The following is a 16,971-nucleotide window of genomic DNA, read 5'->3' on the forward strand; positions in this document are numbered from 1 at the left end:
AAACTCAAAAGTTTCTGCAAAAGGAAATCATAATGGATATGTTTCTGCATTGTTGGAAAATGTACCTTGACAAACAAATGTCACTTATCCCAGGCACAGTTAGTTCATCTTAGAGGGACTTAGTTGTTTGAGGAGCTATTCTTTCTACACTATTGTCTGTCAACATTTTTCTATTTTGCCTTGTATATTCTTTCGGAAAGGATATTATTTTGCCTATTTGAGTACTGGTTTTAAGATGGAATTGGTAATTCATCAAATTGCAGAAAATAGGATCAGTAGAATTAGTGCAAAATAGAGAGAAATGTCACAGAAATCGAACTTATTTAAACAATTTTGTTTTCTCTTTTTTAAAAACAATATATTTTATTGCGTTTTAGGTTTTGGGGTACATGTGAAGAACATGCAAGCTTGTTGCATAGGTACATACATGGCAATGTGGTTTGCTGCCTTTCTCCCCATGACCTATATCTGGCATTTCTCCCCATGTTATCCCTCCCCTGCTCCCCATCCCCCGCTGTCCCTCCCCTAGTTCCCCCCTACAGACCCCAGTATGTGCTGCTCCCCTTCCTGTGTCCATATGTTCTCATTGTTCAACACCCGCCTACGAGTGAGAACATGCGGTGTTTGATTTTCTGTTCTTGTGTCAGTTTGCTGAGAATGATGGTTTCCAGGTTCATCCATGTCCCTACAAAGGACACAAACTCATCGTTTTTTAGGGTGTTTTCTCTATCTCTAAAGACAAAAGTTTTATTTCTTCATGGCAGTGAAGTTGCTGAACTAAAACTACAGAATTATTATGCTCTCAAATTTACTTCGGGGAAAAAAAATTCTCATCATTTTAACTAACGTCAAATCAAATCACTCTATCTGTTAGGAGAAAAGATGAGATGGGTGCTCCTAAATAATGCCAAAGCGACATCATAGCTGCACTCACCCTGGCCCCAGACAGCTCACTCCTTATCAGGTCCTCCAGGGAAATTGGTACTCAAGAAGGCAATGGAAGCCAGGTGACTTTGGCCTTAACTAACCCAGAGCTCTAGTAATGGCAGCAACAGCAGGAATGAAGGTGTTGGTTATAGGGACCAACATTTACTGAGAACTTACCATGTGACAGGCGCCAGGCTAAATGCTTTCTGTATCTTTTGCTGTTAAAAAGTAAATGGTACCGTGCTGCTTCTTCTGCCTGGGCTTAAGTAGCTGGAGAGCCAAGAAGGCTTTTAAAGATCTAGTTCACCCAATAGTCAAACCTAAGCCTGAGATCTTGCAACTGGTGTATAGAACAGCTGACTGAGTGCACACTTCCAGGTACAGGGAGCAGGAGAGTGAGATGGAAGCAGAGACTCCTTTGATCATCTGGGCCTGGCTGGATTAGCCGTGGCCTGCTCCACTGGAGGAAAAGGGACTACCTAAGGGAAAAGGCTTAGCTGCTCAAAGGTAACTACTTCTTATCTAAGGGGAAGAGGAGAGGAAAGGACAATATCTATGTGCATTCTTAATACAGACCAGTTAGGAAAATGTCTAGAAAACAGAGCCCCATCAGATGTCACACAACCCAACCAATGAAAGCAGCTCTCCATCCCCGATTCAACATGGCAGTAGGGGGTAGGAAAAGAATTGCGACTGGACGTCTGAATGTCTCTTTTGACAGCTACAGCTGTTTCCTCATCAAGGTGGTATTTCTGTGGACATTGTAAAGATGGCCATAGCATATTAGTTCTTCTAACAGTGAGTTCTCACATTTATTTTTATTATATTAATTAATAATTAATAATTTGTAATTATTTCATAATTATAAGTAGAATATTATATTCATTTATAGTTACTAATTCCATTTTATATTTATATAGTACATACATTATATATTAAAACATTTTTATATGGTAGTTACTGGTTTTATCCTTCTTACCAAGTCTAGTAATCAGGGGAAGAAGATAAGAAAACATCGTCTTCATTTATTAGACATTGAAGAAACAAGGATACCTTTGTGTGAACTATCTGGACTCAATTTGGAGGACAAAATAAGTCTGCTAAAATAATAATTTTAAATATAATGTGTATTCATGGAATTAAAGTATTTAAAATGTATGTTATTTAAGAACAAGTCATCTGCCATTTGGTTCAGATACACACTTTTCACCACTTTTTTCTCTCTTCTGTTCTTGATTCTAAAATGTGAGACACACATTGAGCTCTTTTTAAGCAAGGGTTAGTGGGATAGAACACAGTCCCATGCTATGAGATGTGGTCATTTAGCTCTCAAGTACATGTTTGAACCAGCAGTATATCCATTAAGATCTGTTTTTAATAACAGTGCATTGCACGTTATAATGGCTGGAATGGACTTTCTTTTTAATTCTTTGACCTTGATATTTTAATTTGTTAATACAGAGTTATATTTACAGTACAGAGTAGAGACAAATTTAGCACATTGTTCTTTTCAGTCTTTCCTGGAAGGAATGAAATCAATTTCAGCTATAAACAATTGCATCGCTCTCATATAGTGATACTTGTATAACATTGTTTTGGTTGTTGGAAGGACATGACTAATGTCCTTGTATTTGTCTGGCCTCTCTCTTCACAAGAAGCTCTTTTGATTGGCTTAGCAGTAGCCTCAGCCCTCTCCAAAGTTAATACACAGATGTCCACCTTCCATAGCTTACTTCGAATTTAGACTGTTGTGTCAACTAGACTACTTTTGTTTTATAGCAGTAAATATGTTATTATTTATGATACCTTTTAAAGCATCAATATTTTATAAGTTTTGAAAAATAAAAATGTATAACAATTTGATTTTCTGAATTTAATTGAAATGGTTGAAACCACTATGGGAAATCTCGATATATTTGGCATGTATCCTTTTAAAAAATTATTGATGAATAATACAGAGAAAGGTACACAAAATGTACACATGTAGCTCAGTAAAATATGATGAATGATCATGGAGTGGAAACGTCTAACCCCTTAACAGGTCTAGAAACAGAACATGCCCACACTTTAGAAGCCTTTCTTCCACACTCTCCACCCACCTAATGTTTACCTAATGAAGGTAAACATTATCCTGACTGTCCTAACACTGAAGTTGACTTCTGTCTGTTAATGAACTTTATATAAATGTTAATGAACATTATATTCTTTAGTGCCAGAAATTTCTTCTTTTTTTAGTTTATTTTTATTTTTATTTTTTCTGATGAACTTCCCATTTTCTTTGTTACATATTTTTTATTTCGATAGCTTTTGGGGGTACAAGTGGTTTTTTGTTACATGGATGAAGTGTTTAGTGGTAAAGTCTGAGATTTTAGTGCACCTGTGACACCAGTAGTGTACATTGTACCCATTATGTAGTTTTTTATCCTTTCTTCCCTCCCACAGCTTCCCCTGCCCCCTGCTGCCTTTGAGTCTCTAAAGTCCTTTCTACCACTTTGGGTGTATGCTCTTGCATACCCATAGCTCAGCTCTGTAACAAGTGAGAACATATGGTATGTGATTTTCCGTTCCTGAGTTACTTCACCTCGAATAATGGCCTCTAGCTCCATCCAGGTTGTTTCAAAAGAAATTATTTCATTCTTTTTTGTGTGTGCTAGTATTCTTCTATCCATTATTATGTTTGTGAGATTTTTTATGTTGTATTTTGTTCATTTTCATAGCTGTTTATTATTTCATTATATGAATTATTTGTCCATTCTGATGTTCATAGGTGTTGGTTATTTCCAGTTTTTAAGTGAATATTGCTGCTATGATTCTTTGAGTACATGGCACATATGCACACATGATTGTCTCATACATTCCAAGGAAAGGGATTGCTGGATTATATAGTAAGAATTTATGCATGTACCTGATGCCTGACTGTTTTCCAAAGAGGTAGTGCCAGCTTGTGCTCACGTTGAGAGTTCCTGTTGGCCCAAATCCTCATCAACATTTGTCACTGTCAGACTTCTTAATTTCAGACACTCTAGTGGATGTTTAATGATAACTCATTTTGGTTTTAATTTGCACTGCACTCTAAATGATGTTTATGGACAGTTAAAAGATAATAGAAAAAACTTACCATATTAAGAAAGTATAATTCAAAACATGTGATTTTTATTCTGAATAGGTAAGAAGTGCGTAAGACCTGAGAAAATGCTGGAAGTAATTATGTTAAAATGTTGACATTGGTTAGATTTGAATAGCTTGGATATAGTAAATGTCTACTTTAAAAAAATAATCACTTGACTTTTTCATTCATGGAATATGAAATTTTTTTTAATACTCAGACATGAATAGAAAATAAAAAATAAGAAAATTATTTACAAAAATCTCTTGAAGTAATGTTTCATCATTAAAACAAATATTTCTTTTCCCCTCTCTGTCTTTAGAAAATTCAGCCTTAGCCCTTAAATTCTTCATATAAGAAAATATTAATCACCTTAGCATTAATGTGTAATTCTAGCCCTCACCTTTAGTGGCCCCTTCCATTCAAATCATATTTACTTTTTGTACTGGTTTGTAGTCCATATTTTTCATGACCCAGATGCTTTTGGGAGCATCCTGTGAATGCTTTTTGGCTGTGTCACTCATTAGGTCACATCCACACATACACACTTCTTTTGAGTGTACCCTTTCACCTCATTTGACTGTAGGCTGTTTTAGAGAAGGGACCATGCGACCATATATCATGCTCCTTGAAGTCTCTCCCAGGTGCAGAAATCATAATGGATTCTTAGGAAATGGATTTGCAATAAAATGTTGGATTAGTCCATTTTTGTGCTGCTGATAAAGACATGTCTGAGACTGAGCAATTTATAAAAGAAAGAAGTTTAGTGGACTTACAGTTCCACATGGCTGGGAGGCTTCACAATCATGGTGGAAGGTGAAAGGCACATTTCACGTGGCGGCAGACAGAGAAGAGAGTCCTTGTAGGGAAACACCCCTCTATAAAACCATCAGATCTCCTGAAACTCATTCACCATCAGGAGAACATAGCCGCTCCCATGTTTCAACCATCTCCCACAGGGTCCCCTCCACAACACATGGGAATTCAAGATGAGATTTAGATAGAGACACAGCCGAACCATATCAAATGTATATCCAATGAAGACATCTTTGAAATATTTATCTGTGTGGTTATATGTGTAGTTTTTAAAAATTAAAATCCAAAATGGTAAATTTGTAAAAAGCATACACCAATTAAAAATTCATGGAAAAGTATTTCATAGCTACAAAATGATAAAAATAGGATTGGAAATGGAATCATTTTATCGAGGAGGGGCCTGGGGGGCTAATGGAGTGGGTAAGTACAGAGGTTGGGGTAGGGTTAAGGGGACGAACAAGTAATAGTAAAGCACCTAGTACAGTTGAATTTGGAGTGAATAAGTGATTCAGTGAGGGCTGGAGCAGTAGAGGAGGGGCTCGTCCACCAGGAGCAGTGACCCTGGGGGAGCAATGCCATACTGCAGAGCCACAGCTATCGAGAGGGAAAAGTGGACTTGTTTTTCCCTACTGCCAACTCCTGCTGTGCTTCCCTTACGTGGAGACTGGAGGGAAGGCGAGCCAGCTGATTCAGACCTTAAAGACCACCTCCACCCTCCACAGGCCATGGCCCTGGGGAGGTGGGAGAGCAAATGGAAAATAACCACCATAACCATTGGCACCTTTCAGGGTCATGTGGCGTTTCTAGGGCAGAGGTTATCTGGAAGCTTACTTTGCATAGAGGAAAAAACAAAATGTACGATTGTGCAAATTTATGACAGTGTCTACTGTTTCACTCATGAACATTTTAGATACTTGTTTTCTTTAGTGTATGGAAAGGAAAAAATATATAGATATTTATAATAATATAAATATGTGTATTTGAGGCAAGGTTTCACTGTGTTGCCCAGGCTGGAGTGCAGTGGTGCAATCATGGTCTGTTGTAGCCTCAACGTCCCAGGCTCAAGCAATCCTCCTGCCTCAGCCTCCCAAGTAGCTGGGACTATAGGTGTGTGCCACCATGCCACTCTAATTTTTTTATTTTTTATTTTTCTAGAGATGGGGTCTCCCCATGTTGCTCAGATTGATCTTGAACTCCTGGGCTTGAGTGATCCTCCAGCTTCAGCCTCCCAAAGTGCTGGGATTACAGGCAGGAGCCACTGCACTCGGGCAAAAGCAAACTTTTTTATTATAAATTTGATTTATTAAAACTGTCTATTGAATAATTAATTGGTTAAAAATGCATTAAAATGGATAACTATCTTCTGTTCTCTATTAGACCACTGCTCAAATATAAAGAAGGATGTCTACTTGTTATATAAAAAAAACAAACAAAAAATAAGCTTATGTAAAAAACCAACATATTTCAGTCTTCTAGTAGTTGGAGCAGTCATTCAGAATTGGAGGAGATATGTATACAGTGTCCCAAGCAATGTGCAAGCGAATTGTAATAATCTGGCATATAAACCTTGTTTAATGCTCTCATAATGGGTAATGCAAATGATTAAACACTGTGATTTTAATCTTGCCATTTTAGCAACCCAGTAAGATAGATGAAAAGGCAGTAATGCATTAGATTATATAATAACATTTCATTCTAACTAAGAAGTCCAGTTATTCTCTGCAACCTGCTTTTATTTTTAAGGTTATCGTAGTATATTGTTAAAAATGCTCTGATGCTCAAGCCTGTAATCCCAGCACTTTGGGAGGCCAAGGCGGGTGGATCACGAGGTCAAGAGATCGAGACCATCTTGGTCAACATGGTGAAACCCTGTCTCTACTAAAAATACAAAAAATTAGCTGGGCATGGTGGTGCGTGCCTGTAATCATAGCTACTCGGGAGGCTGAGGCAGGAGAATTGCCTGAACCCAGGAGGCAGAGGTTGCGGTGAGCCGAGATCGCGCCATTGCACTCCAGCCTGGGTAACAAGAGTGAAACTCCGTCTCAAAAACAAAAAAACAAACAAACAAACAAAATGCTCTGATAAGAATCCTCTACTCTTTTCATTGTAATCTATTTTCATGACCACATAAAAAATTATTCTGAAGTCAAGTTATCTAAACAAACAGAAACAACTTTATATTGTTTTATTGTCTTTTGGTAGAAGATCAAAATAATTCCTACCTTCTATCAGAAATTGTGTTTCACATATAGTTGCCCAATTTTCACTGGGCAATATGGAAACAAAATGCCAGTGACTCATTAGGTCTTCACCATCTTGGAAGACAAATGGGTAGAAACAGCGTAAGGGGCCTTCGCTATCTCTGAGTGAACACAGAGGCCTTGCATACAGGAGCCAAGATGCAGGGATAATGGAGCAAGGCACGTCTTTCCAGCCATGGCCTGCAGCCCCAACAACCCTCTATAGTTTGGGAATCTCTGGAGCCCAGACAGCAGTTTGTCAGATTTAGTTTTGAGGGTCACAGGTATATTTCTATACTCTTCTGCTGCAACTGAAGTAGCATGAATGTCTGCTCTTGTACTAGTTCTGAATGTCATTGTTTTTCTCAGAATGTTTGTTGTTTTGGTTCTTCTTTCCATGGTTTGTGTTTACCTCCAATGACTGAGCCACAGACAGTCCCAGGACAGAGAGAAGGTGGACAGCCACAGTGACTGAAAGCAGTGATCTTCAGTTCATTTCTGTGTGTATCTACTAAAAATGTACATCGAGGAGACACCTATAATTTTTTCCTGGCACTACTTATAATCCTCAAATGAAGGTTTTTAACAAGCTTGACAAATATTTACCAGGCCAAGTATATGGTCGTTTATAGGAAAATATATGTAATTTATATAGGAAATTTTGTGGCTGCCTTCTCCATACCTCCCCTGTCCTTTTCCTTCAGTGGAATTCAGCTCTCCTCTGAATAATAATCCTGAGTGTCCCCCACACAGCAGTGAACACATGTCTGCCTGTTAAATTTAAGGAGCTTAACCTTCTCCCAGATTTGCTTTCCAGTTAAAAGCACAATAACTGGGCCGGGTGCAGTGGCACATGCCTGTAATCCCAGTCCCTTGGGAGACTGAGGTGGGATGGATCATCTGAGGTCAGGAGTTCGAGACCAGCCTGATCAACATGGTGAAATCCCGTCTCTACTAAAAATACAAAAAATTAGCCAGGCATGGTGGTACATGTCTGTAAGCCCCGCTACTTGGGAGGCTGAGGCAGGAGAATTGCTTGAATCTAGGAGGTGGAGGTTGCAGTGAGCCAAGATCACGCCATTGCACTCCAGCCTGGGCAACAAGAGCAAAACTCCATCTCAAAAACAAAACAAAACAAAAACCTACAATAACTGACAAATGATCTAGCTGCCAAGAATTTGAAGGTGGCTCTGTTAGGTAGGGTTAAAAGCACCTTTATTTAAAGACAATTTACATCAGTCAGGAGGCTGTTTGGCGATTGTAGTTCAAGTTTGGGTGCTCAACTTTGTTTGCTTAGAAACTCATTTTTGTGACACTTCAGAGCTAGAGATATATGCTAACCCAGCTCACAAGAGCCTGATGTGGAAACAGAATTAGCAAGTGACCAAACTTCAGTGAGAAACTGAATACCAGCCACTGCTCTGCTAGGGAACAAATTGCCATTTGGACTTTGTTTTTTTCTTCTTCTTCTGAGTTTAGAGTCAGAAGAAAAGAAGTGTTGTTGGCTGGTTCTGCAAGAACATCAACAACCACAGCACTTAGGCACTGTGTTCCTGCCTTTACACACAGGATTCCAGCCCTCACAGCAGCCCCTGGAGGGAGCTGTGATTGTTTCAATTTTGTGTATAAGGAAACTGATGCTTGAGATGCTTGAATGAGGGAATAAGTAAAGAAACCTGAATTCAAATCTCATTCCTTCAAAGCCCTTGCTTTTGACTACTGAGTTCATTTTCTTAACCACTTCATGTGACTTTATGATTTTACTAAGGGAGGTCCTGGAAAATTCAAGGAGGTGTCTTGAAGGTGCTGTCAAGGAGGGGAGCAAAGCCAACTAGTGTGATCAGATTTGCTATGGAAAGGGGATTCCTCTACACAAAAAGCCTGCACGCAGACAGATGTTTATAGCAGCTTTCTTCATAATTGCCAAAACTTGGAAGCAGTCAAGCTTTCCTTCAGTAAGTGAATAATAAATAAGCTATTCCATGCAGTGGAATATTATTCAGTGCTAAAAGGAAATGAGCTTTGAAAAGATATGGAGGAAACTTAAATGCATAGTACAATCAAAAGGGGCCAATCTGTAAAGTCTACATTCTGTATGACATTCTGGAAAAGGCAAAACGATGGTGAGAGTAAAAAGATCAGTGGTTTCCTGGGGTTGGGGGCTGGGAAAAGGAAGAAGGGAAGAATTGGTGAAAGAGGATTTTTAGGACAGTGAGACTCCTCAATATGAGACTGTAATGGTAGATACATTTGCCCAAACCCATAGAAAGGATAAGACCAAGAGTGAACCCTAAACTATGGACTTTGGATGACGATGATGCGTCAGTGTAGGCTCATTACTCATAACAAATGTAGCACTCTGGTGGGAGGTGTTCATAATGGCAGGAGGCTATTTATATGTGCAGGCAGGGTATATGGGAAATCTCTTTACTACAGCTCAATTTTGCTATTAATTTAAATTGCTCTAAACAAAGTGTTAACAAAAAGAATGTCTTAATATTTCACTATTTGAAATCACATAGTATGTTGCATTTGCTACCTCTACTATGCATGTATATATGTTTATATGTGTGCATATACCTATATACATTTACACATATGTATATAAATGTTTCCGTATATGTGTATTACTGGTGGAGTATGTTAGCACAGTATGTGATGTGTATGCCACATGTGATTTTACATACATGGATGTATGTGTATATTTATATACATGTGTGCATATGTGTTGAGACTTCAGTATATACTAGGCTCAGTACATGAGACTTCACTCATTTCAATTTCCCAAGACTCCCACAAGGTTGTCATCTTCCGCACTGGACCTTTAAGGACAAGGAGAAGATGGGTATGAAGGCTGAGGTCCACCTGCATTGGGTCCCACTGCTTGGATAAATCCGTATCTAGAATTCCTGATGACCCCTTTCTGCATAACATTTATTAAACACTTTTCTCTTCTTATACTGGGAGCAGATGGCCTTTGATTACTAGATAGTTTGTTTCTTTAGAGCAGTTGATTAACTTCAGCTTTCTTATTTGCATTCCTGTCTAATGACATGTCTAGCCACCCTGTTTGGAAATAGGTGATCTCATATCTCCTCAGCTGCATCTCTCTGGAAGGGACACATTTGAATGAGACCTTCATGATAGTTGGCTGAAGTTTCCTGACTTTATCATCAAATCCTGGATGAACCCTCCTGTCCACTGTTGCTTCTTAGCAGTGTGTAAAAGAACCATAGAGCCCTGTGCTTCTGCCAGGGAAGATATGACCAGGTCATGGAGACTCACTTGTGGGAAGCTGGTTAGTAGATACCTTCAGTGTCCTGGTAGGATGGGCTTGAATCCAAGTGAAGCAATGGCAGGGACATCATACTTGATAGACTTTCTTGTAAGGAGAAAACAGCTTCGTAGACTTTCTTTGGGATTAATGAAAGCCTCCATAATTTTTATGTTTTTCTAGATGCTGATTAGTTTTCCTGTGCATAATTCTCCAAAATAAAATTAGGACCTCTAGGGTTATTCTTACTACTCATCTCAACTCTGGAATTTTGGAGAAATAATAGGTTCCAATCTTTGGCTAAATCAAGAAAAACCAGTAAGAAATGTCATTGCCCACCCTGTTGTTTAGTTCATGTTGCTCAGACCACGTTATTCGTGGATCACAAAAGCTGGCCCAGGAAGCATCATCTCTTGGCTTTTGGAAATGGCTTTTCTGCATTCTGGGGCACCAGTCCCTCAGTGGAAATCTATAAATAAGTTTGTGTTTAGAATCAGATTGGAAGGATTGCTTGTCCTTTCTTGTGAAGAATGAATGAATGGGTTAGAGCATCCTCTGTACTTTCTAAGGTAGCAAACACATCTAAATATGGTATAAGATTTAACCAATGACAGACACGTCTAACTGGAGCTTAGGGGCTGAGTTAACAAAGGACAGAAAGCTAACTTGTTTTGTATTAAAGAGCTAAAATAGGAGAGACTAATAGGTTATGCGTATTTCTATTTAAACAAGCCATTTTACTAATTTCTGATTGGGTATGAAAGCCTCAAGTTGTTTTGGAAAGAAATAGCTATTTGCTGGTGGTAATTTCTTACTCTTCCCACATGTAAATTTAGAAAACTTTGGGTTTTTATTTTGCTTCCCCAAAGTAGCATCTGAGTAACAAGTTTAAAAGCCACATTTTTTTTTAAGTTCCAAATGAGAAAAAGAGTCAGAAGGAGAAAGTGAGAAAACCCACCCCCACCACCATATTTCAACTTCTTTTATTTTCTACTGAGAGAAAATTCATTATCTGATCTTTGATTTCATTTATTTCAGTGCCCGCGCTGTGCACTTAGTGGAGCTGGCTTCTGCCAAGATTATATTCTGACAGGGTGATGGGGGCCGAGGCTGTGCGTGAGTGTTTGCTTTACAAGGAGAAAGTGTGTTTCCCCCTCCCTTTCATTTCACTCCTAAAGCCAGTGGTGGAAGAGGAATTTGCTGTTCTCAGTTGATCTGCCTCTATCAGGGCTTCTCCTTTGTATGGCCGCACCCCCTGTGAATGAGGAAAAGGGGGAGCACAAGTGTTTAACCTGTCAGAGCCAGTTCCCTGATTGTCCACAGCAAATGTTCTCTGTTAGAGAGGGAACTAGGCGGTACGGGAGGTTATGCAGACTGGCCATTCTAGAAGTGGCTGTCCCGGGGTGTGGCTGTGGCTGTGGGGAGGCAGGTGTGAGGGGATTCTGAGGAACCTCTCTCCAACGCAGATCAGGGTATGGTGGTAACAAGGTGTGTTTTAGAATTTATTTTTATTAACCAAAAACCTACATTCTACCGTAGCTCGTTATAACCAAGGCAGGGGCTTGATCAAAAACGCTCTCTTCCCTAACTTTCTAACGCAGGAGCACTTAAGTTGCTACTGCTCACTGAACGTGGCTCATCAGCATGTCGCACGGAAAAGGGCTTGAGCAGAAAGCTGATTCCAGGTGCTGCTGCACAGAGAGGAGGAGTTGCCTTCCAAACACTCACACCCGTATCCATAAACCTCATTTTACTTACCACTGTTGGAAGTTAAACATTCATGTGCCTGGAACTGTAGAGTAGACCGATTTCCCGATTCTAAACAGACTTTCACAATGAGCCTTTTTCCTTATGGACAGCTCTGCCATGTGCATGGTGAGGCTTCTAGACCAGACAAATTTGAGATTGTATTATTTCGTTCTGTTGTGTTGTATTGTGTTGTTTTGTGTTGTGTTGTGTCCTGTCCTGTCCTGTCCTGTTCTTTTCCTTTCTCTTTTCTTTCCTTTCTTATTTTTAGCAACACCATAATAGTAAGAGGTAAGTTTTAAATGCTGACATCAATATTTGGGTCAAGTGGAAAATAACCATTGTAGCAACCACTTTAAGCCCGGTTGCCTGTTATCTAGAATTTCTTCTCATAGAGGAAGCCATAGGCTGACCTTTATTTCACTATTTTGGAGTGCAGTGAAGTTTCTCAGAGGTCAATTTATTTGCTCAAATAATTGCACAGCGATGTTCTGCCTGCATTATATCATGCTGATTTTAAGATAATCGTACTCAAATGTGTTTTCCTGCTATTTTTTCCACGAGACTCCTTTGAATTCACTTAAAATCTTATTTTCTTTCTCAGACAGCCTCTGCCTGTGGAGATATTTGTCTTATGCATACCCCTTGTGTCTGGTTTTCTTTGTACCCAGGCCTTCTGCCTTATCTAGTAGCCCGACCTATCCGGACCTGCCCTTCATTAGGATCTCCCCGCACCGGAACCCCGCTGCTGCTTCCGAGTCTCCCTTCAGCCCTCCGCATCCCTACATTAATCCCTACATGGACTATATCCGCTCCTTGCACAGCAGCCCGTCGCTCTCCATGATCTCAGCAACTCGTGGGCTGAGCCCTACAGACGGTAAGTCCAGGATGGATTCTGCTTCCTGAGATCACGCAGCCTCCTCCCCGCTCCTCACCCAGGGTGTGTATAAAGTAGACCTGATGGTTAGCGAGTGTTTCCCATGTGCCAGGCGCTGTACTTTGTGCCTTACATGCATGATTGCATTACAGTGTTGTAGCACCTCATTGGCGGCGGTGTTAATTATCTCCATTTTCAGGTCAGAATAGCAATGTGCAGTGGGATTTACTTGCAACCCAGTCATCCCATGGCTAGTAAGGGGCAGAGGTGGAATTCAAAGCAAAATCTTTCTGACCTCAAATCCCTGCTGGTAACTAGGGTTCTGTTCTGCGGCTTCACATATGATTAGACTGGCCCTGTAGCCGTTCATGCACGTGTATGTGTAACTTGAGTGTTTTACTCACCTTCTGATGAACACTCTTCTGTTCTGTGGGTCTGAGAGGCACATTTATACAGATGTGTTAGGCACATTTATACAGATCTGTTACAGCAGTGTTTCCTCAACTCTAGTGTGCCTATGAATCACCTGGGGAGCCTGATAAAAGACGATTCTTTTTTTCCCATCAGATGGGAGCAGATGGGGCCTGAGATTCTGCTCTTCTCAAAACCTGCCAGGTGATGTTAGTGCTGTGGCTACCTGGACCACACTCTGAGTGGCAAGGTCTAAGAAAACACGATGGTCCGGGGCTGTTGCATGTGCTTTCTATCCTTGGCCATGCCACATGAAAACAGAAGAAGAATGTACTGGGAAAGGAAATGAGCTTAGACTTTATCATACTTGATGCTCATTGTAGGCTCTCAAGGATCAAATTCCTGTTGGTTCTATTAGTCTCCCTATTACTTTTCACATGACTCTTCTTAATTGGAGCTGTGTATTCTCCTGGTGCCAGCTTATAAACTGGTCCTCTGATTCAGGAAAAGTATTTTCTGTCTCATGCACACACAGAAATTCACTTGCCCAACAATCACTGGAATCTGAATCAAGGTCCAGAATTGCATCATCTATTAATTGCAGGTAGCAGGCTATGAATTCTTTGTAGGAGAAGTCACCACTGCCTGTTCCGCTTCAGAGAAACACCAGGCATTTCATTTCACTGAGCAGTGCTTGATGCAACTTCCACGCCCAATTCACATTCTCTGTGTAGACTTCTTCCTGAGGCTGGGTGTACATGGTGGGAAGCTACACGGTGTCTCAGGAAATATCCACTCACTTGGGTTTTCAGAAATAGCTTTCCTTCAGCAACAGCCACTTTTTTTTTGATTCAGTGCAGTGAATTTGCTAGTTAGTAATATGAATAGCTAAAGAATAAGTTTTGCTCTTTGAGCAGGACTCACATTTTATTTTATTTTGAGACAGGGTCTCACTTTGTTCCCCAGGCTGGAATGCCATGGTGCAATCTCAGCTCTCTGTAGCCTGGACCTCCTGGGTTCAAGTCATGTTCCTACCTCAGCCCCCTAAGTAACTGGGACCACTGGTGCACATCACCATGCCTGGCTAATTTTTAATATTTTTTTAAGAGACAGGGTTTTGCCATGTTGCCTATGTTGGTCTCAAACTCCTGAGCTCAAGCGATCTACCTGCCTCTACCTCCCAAAGTGCTAGGATTACAGGCATGAGCCACTTGCCTGGCCAAGATTCACATTTTAAAAATAAAAATCAAATATAAGTTAAATTTTCTGCTTCACATTTTATTTTGCAATTGAAGAACTGGAGAATCACCTCCATCAATTACTTGGGAGTTGGTAGAAATGACTAACAAGGAGAATATACTGAAGGGGAGAGAGAGGTTAGCTGACCATGAACTTGGAATTTTGCCTGGCTTGTGGAAATTTATTCATGTCCATGGAAAGTCATACCACTAAACTACTGAAATCACTCTTATCGTCTGCTTTCCATGGCATTTGATGATGAGTATAAATAAAACATTCTTTGACTGGTTGATTTGCCTTCCTTTTCTTGCCTCTCAAGAATCCAGTTAATACAATCAAATAAAGTAACATGACTAATATTTCTCTTGTGGTGTAATGCTTTTTTCCCTTACATCTCTATCTTTACCATGTATCATGGATAAAAAGTGTATGAAACAAATATAAAATACCCTCAAACCTATCGCTAGATGCTGGTATTTCTAGATAATAATTGTGAAATTTTATTGATTAAATGCTAAGTGCTAAGCATGTTACATACATCATTTAATTTTTGCTCCTGACGACTTCATGGAGCCAGTTTAAATCCAGATCTCTGTGAGTCTGGAGGCCACCCTCAGAACTGCTGCGATATCTTGCTGCTTTTGCACGAAAATTGGCAGGTAGAAACCGATTATTATCCTGTTAGAAAGCTGAGTCTTGGCAGTAAATTACTCCAGATTGATAGGTATATTTTCTTTTTGATTTTGTAATGAAAAAAAGGAAAAGAGAGCTTTTAAATTATGGAATGCAAAATTGTAGCTTATCATTCAGTTGTGTTATTAAAGCTCTGCTGTCTTTTTTCATACTGGTAAACCCTGACTTTTCATGTGAGTGAGAGTTAACTCAGACACTTGTCAGAAAGCTTACAGAAGTATTTTAAGTATGTCTGGAAAGATATCATAGTCATTTAAGTTGTCTACTCTTATAAGAAATGCAAACATATGGTGATCTGATATAAGAAATGGTTTTATTTGGGGAGGCAAATGTGGTTATGTACATATATACATTTTAATCATTCTGATTTATTGATAATTTCTTAGACTAACATCAAAAACTTTGTAATGCATTTCACTGTTTTCTATTCTTTTCCTTCAGTTTTATGTTCAAATAAAAGATGTCTAATAGATGTAAGAGCACAATTTGTGTTAAAGGAGCTTTACTCTAATAAGCCATAAAAGGAATTGCGATGTGGGTTGTGTGATGGACTCTGAGATGCCTCAAGAGAAACTTCTAGTTGACCTTCTTTCACTAGTAACCACACATTTCTTGTCTCCTCCTAGCCCCCCATGCAGGAGTCAGCCCAGCAGAGTACTATCATCAGATGGCCCTGCTAACCGGCCAGCGCAGTCCCTATGCAGACATTATTCCCTCAGCTGCCACTGCCGGCACAGGGGCCATCCACATGGAATATCTTCATGCTATGGATAGTAAGTGACGGGGCTGTTTTCTAGAGTCTTGGGAAAGGGGAAAGGCTACTACTTTATAAAACAGAGAGGAAGATACAAAGATTAGGTAATTGTGTAACTTTGCAATCTGGAGGAAAAAGTGGAACCACCACCATTTGGTGCTCTGGTTCCCATGGTTTTCTAGAAGCTTCCACAGATTTGGACATCCTGGGACTCCTTGTTTTGCTCAAGGATACCAGTGAACTGGCAGATGCAGGCAATTGTAATTGACAGTGATATACAAATATTAACTGGTCAAAAAATACCAGCCCATGTGACACAGTGAGATTCATCTCTACAAAAAATTAAAAACTAGGTGGGTGTAGTGGCGTGTACCTGTAGTCCCTGCTACTCAGGAGGCTGAGGCAGAAGGATCACTTGAGCCCAAGAGGTCGATGCTGCAGTGAGCCGTGGTCATGCCACTGCACTCCAGCCTAGGTGACAGAGTGAGACCCTGTCTCCCCTAACCAAAAAAACTTTTTTCCTGCCGTGATTATCTTGCTAACAAAATAAGGGAAAGGATTTGATATATGGATGGATTTCACCCTCCCACTCCTTGGTTTCATGGATTTTATGCTTTAAAAATTAACTTTAAAAAATACCTATTTTGGTTTTACATTTTTACCTTAAATGATTTAGTTTGCCCCATATGTTTTCTTTATATTAAACAATTATATTTCACTAAGACCTTTTGTAGCTACTGAATATATGAGAGGATCAGAATAGTTATCGATAATTACCAAATAGCTTATTTGGAAAAAACTAAAACTTTTTTTCTAAATCAGAAGGGGCTCCTTTTAGTACCTAGCGATGGAATAAGATGAGATTACTTGATGCATGTTGTATCACTT

General features: G+C 39.7%; 1 protein-coding gene across 3 annotated transcripts in view; it reads left to right on the top strand.

The window, feature by feature from the left end:
- Positions 1 to 16,971, top strand: part of GLI3 (GLI family zinc finger 3) — a 272,398-nt gene that overhangs the window by 174,564 nt on the left and 80,863 nt on the right. For all 3 annotated transcript variants that reach the window (XM_012473481.2, XM_012473500.2, XM_064366746.1), the window contains 2 exons: positions 12,781 to 12,986; positions 15,956 to 16,102. In XM_012473481.2, the coding sequence (XP_012328904.2) occupies positions 12,781 to 12,986; positions 15,956 to 16,102 (353 nt within the window). The remainder of the gene's footprint in view (positions 1 to 12,780; positions 12,987 to 15,955; positions 16,103 to 16,971) is intronic.

This window comes from Aotus nancymaae, unplaced genomic scaffold (genome assembly GCF_030222135.1).
Source record: "Aotus nancymaae isolate 86718 unplaced genomic scaffold, 86718_ANA_hifiasm-v0.15.2.pri h1tg000065l, whole genome shotgun sequence".
NCBI classification, from domain to species: Eukaryota; Metazoa; Chordata; class Mammalia; order Primates; family Aotidae; genus Aotus; species Aotus nancymaae.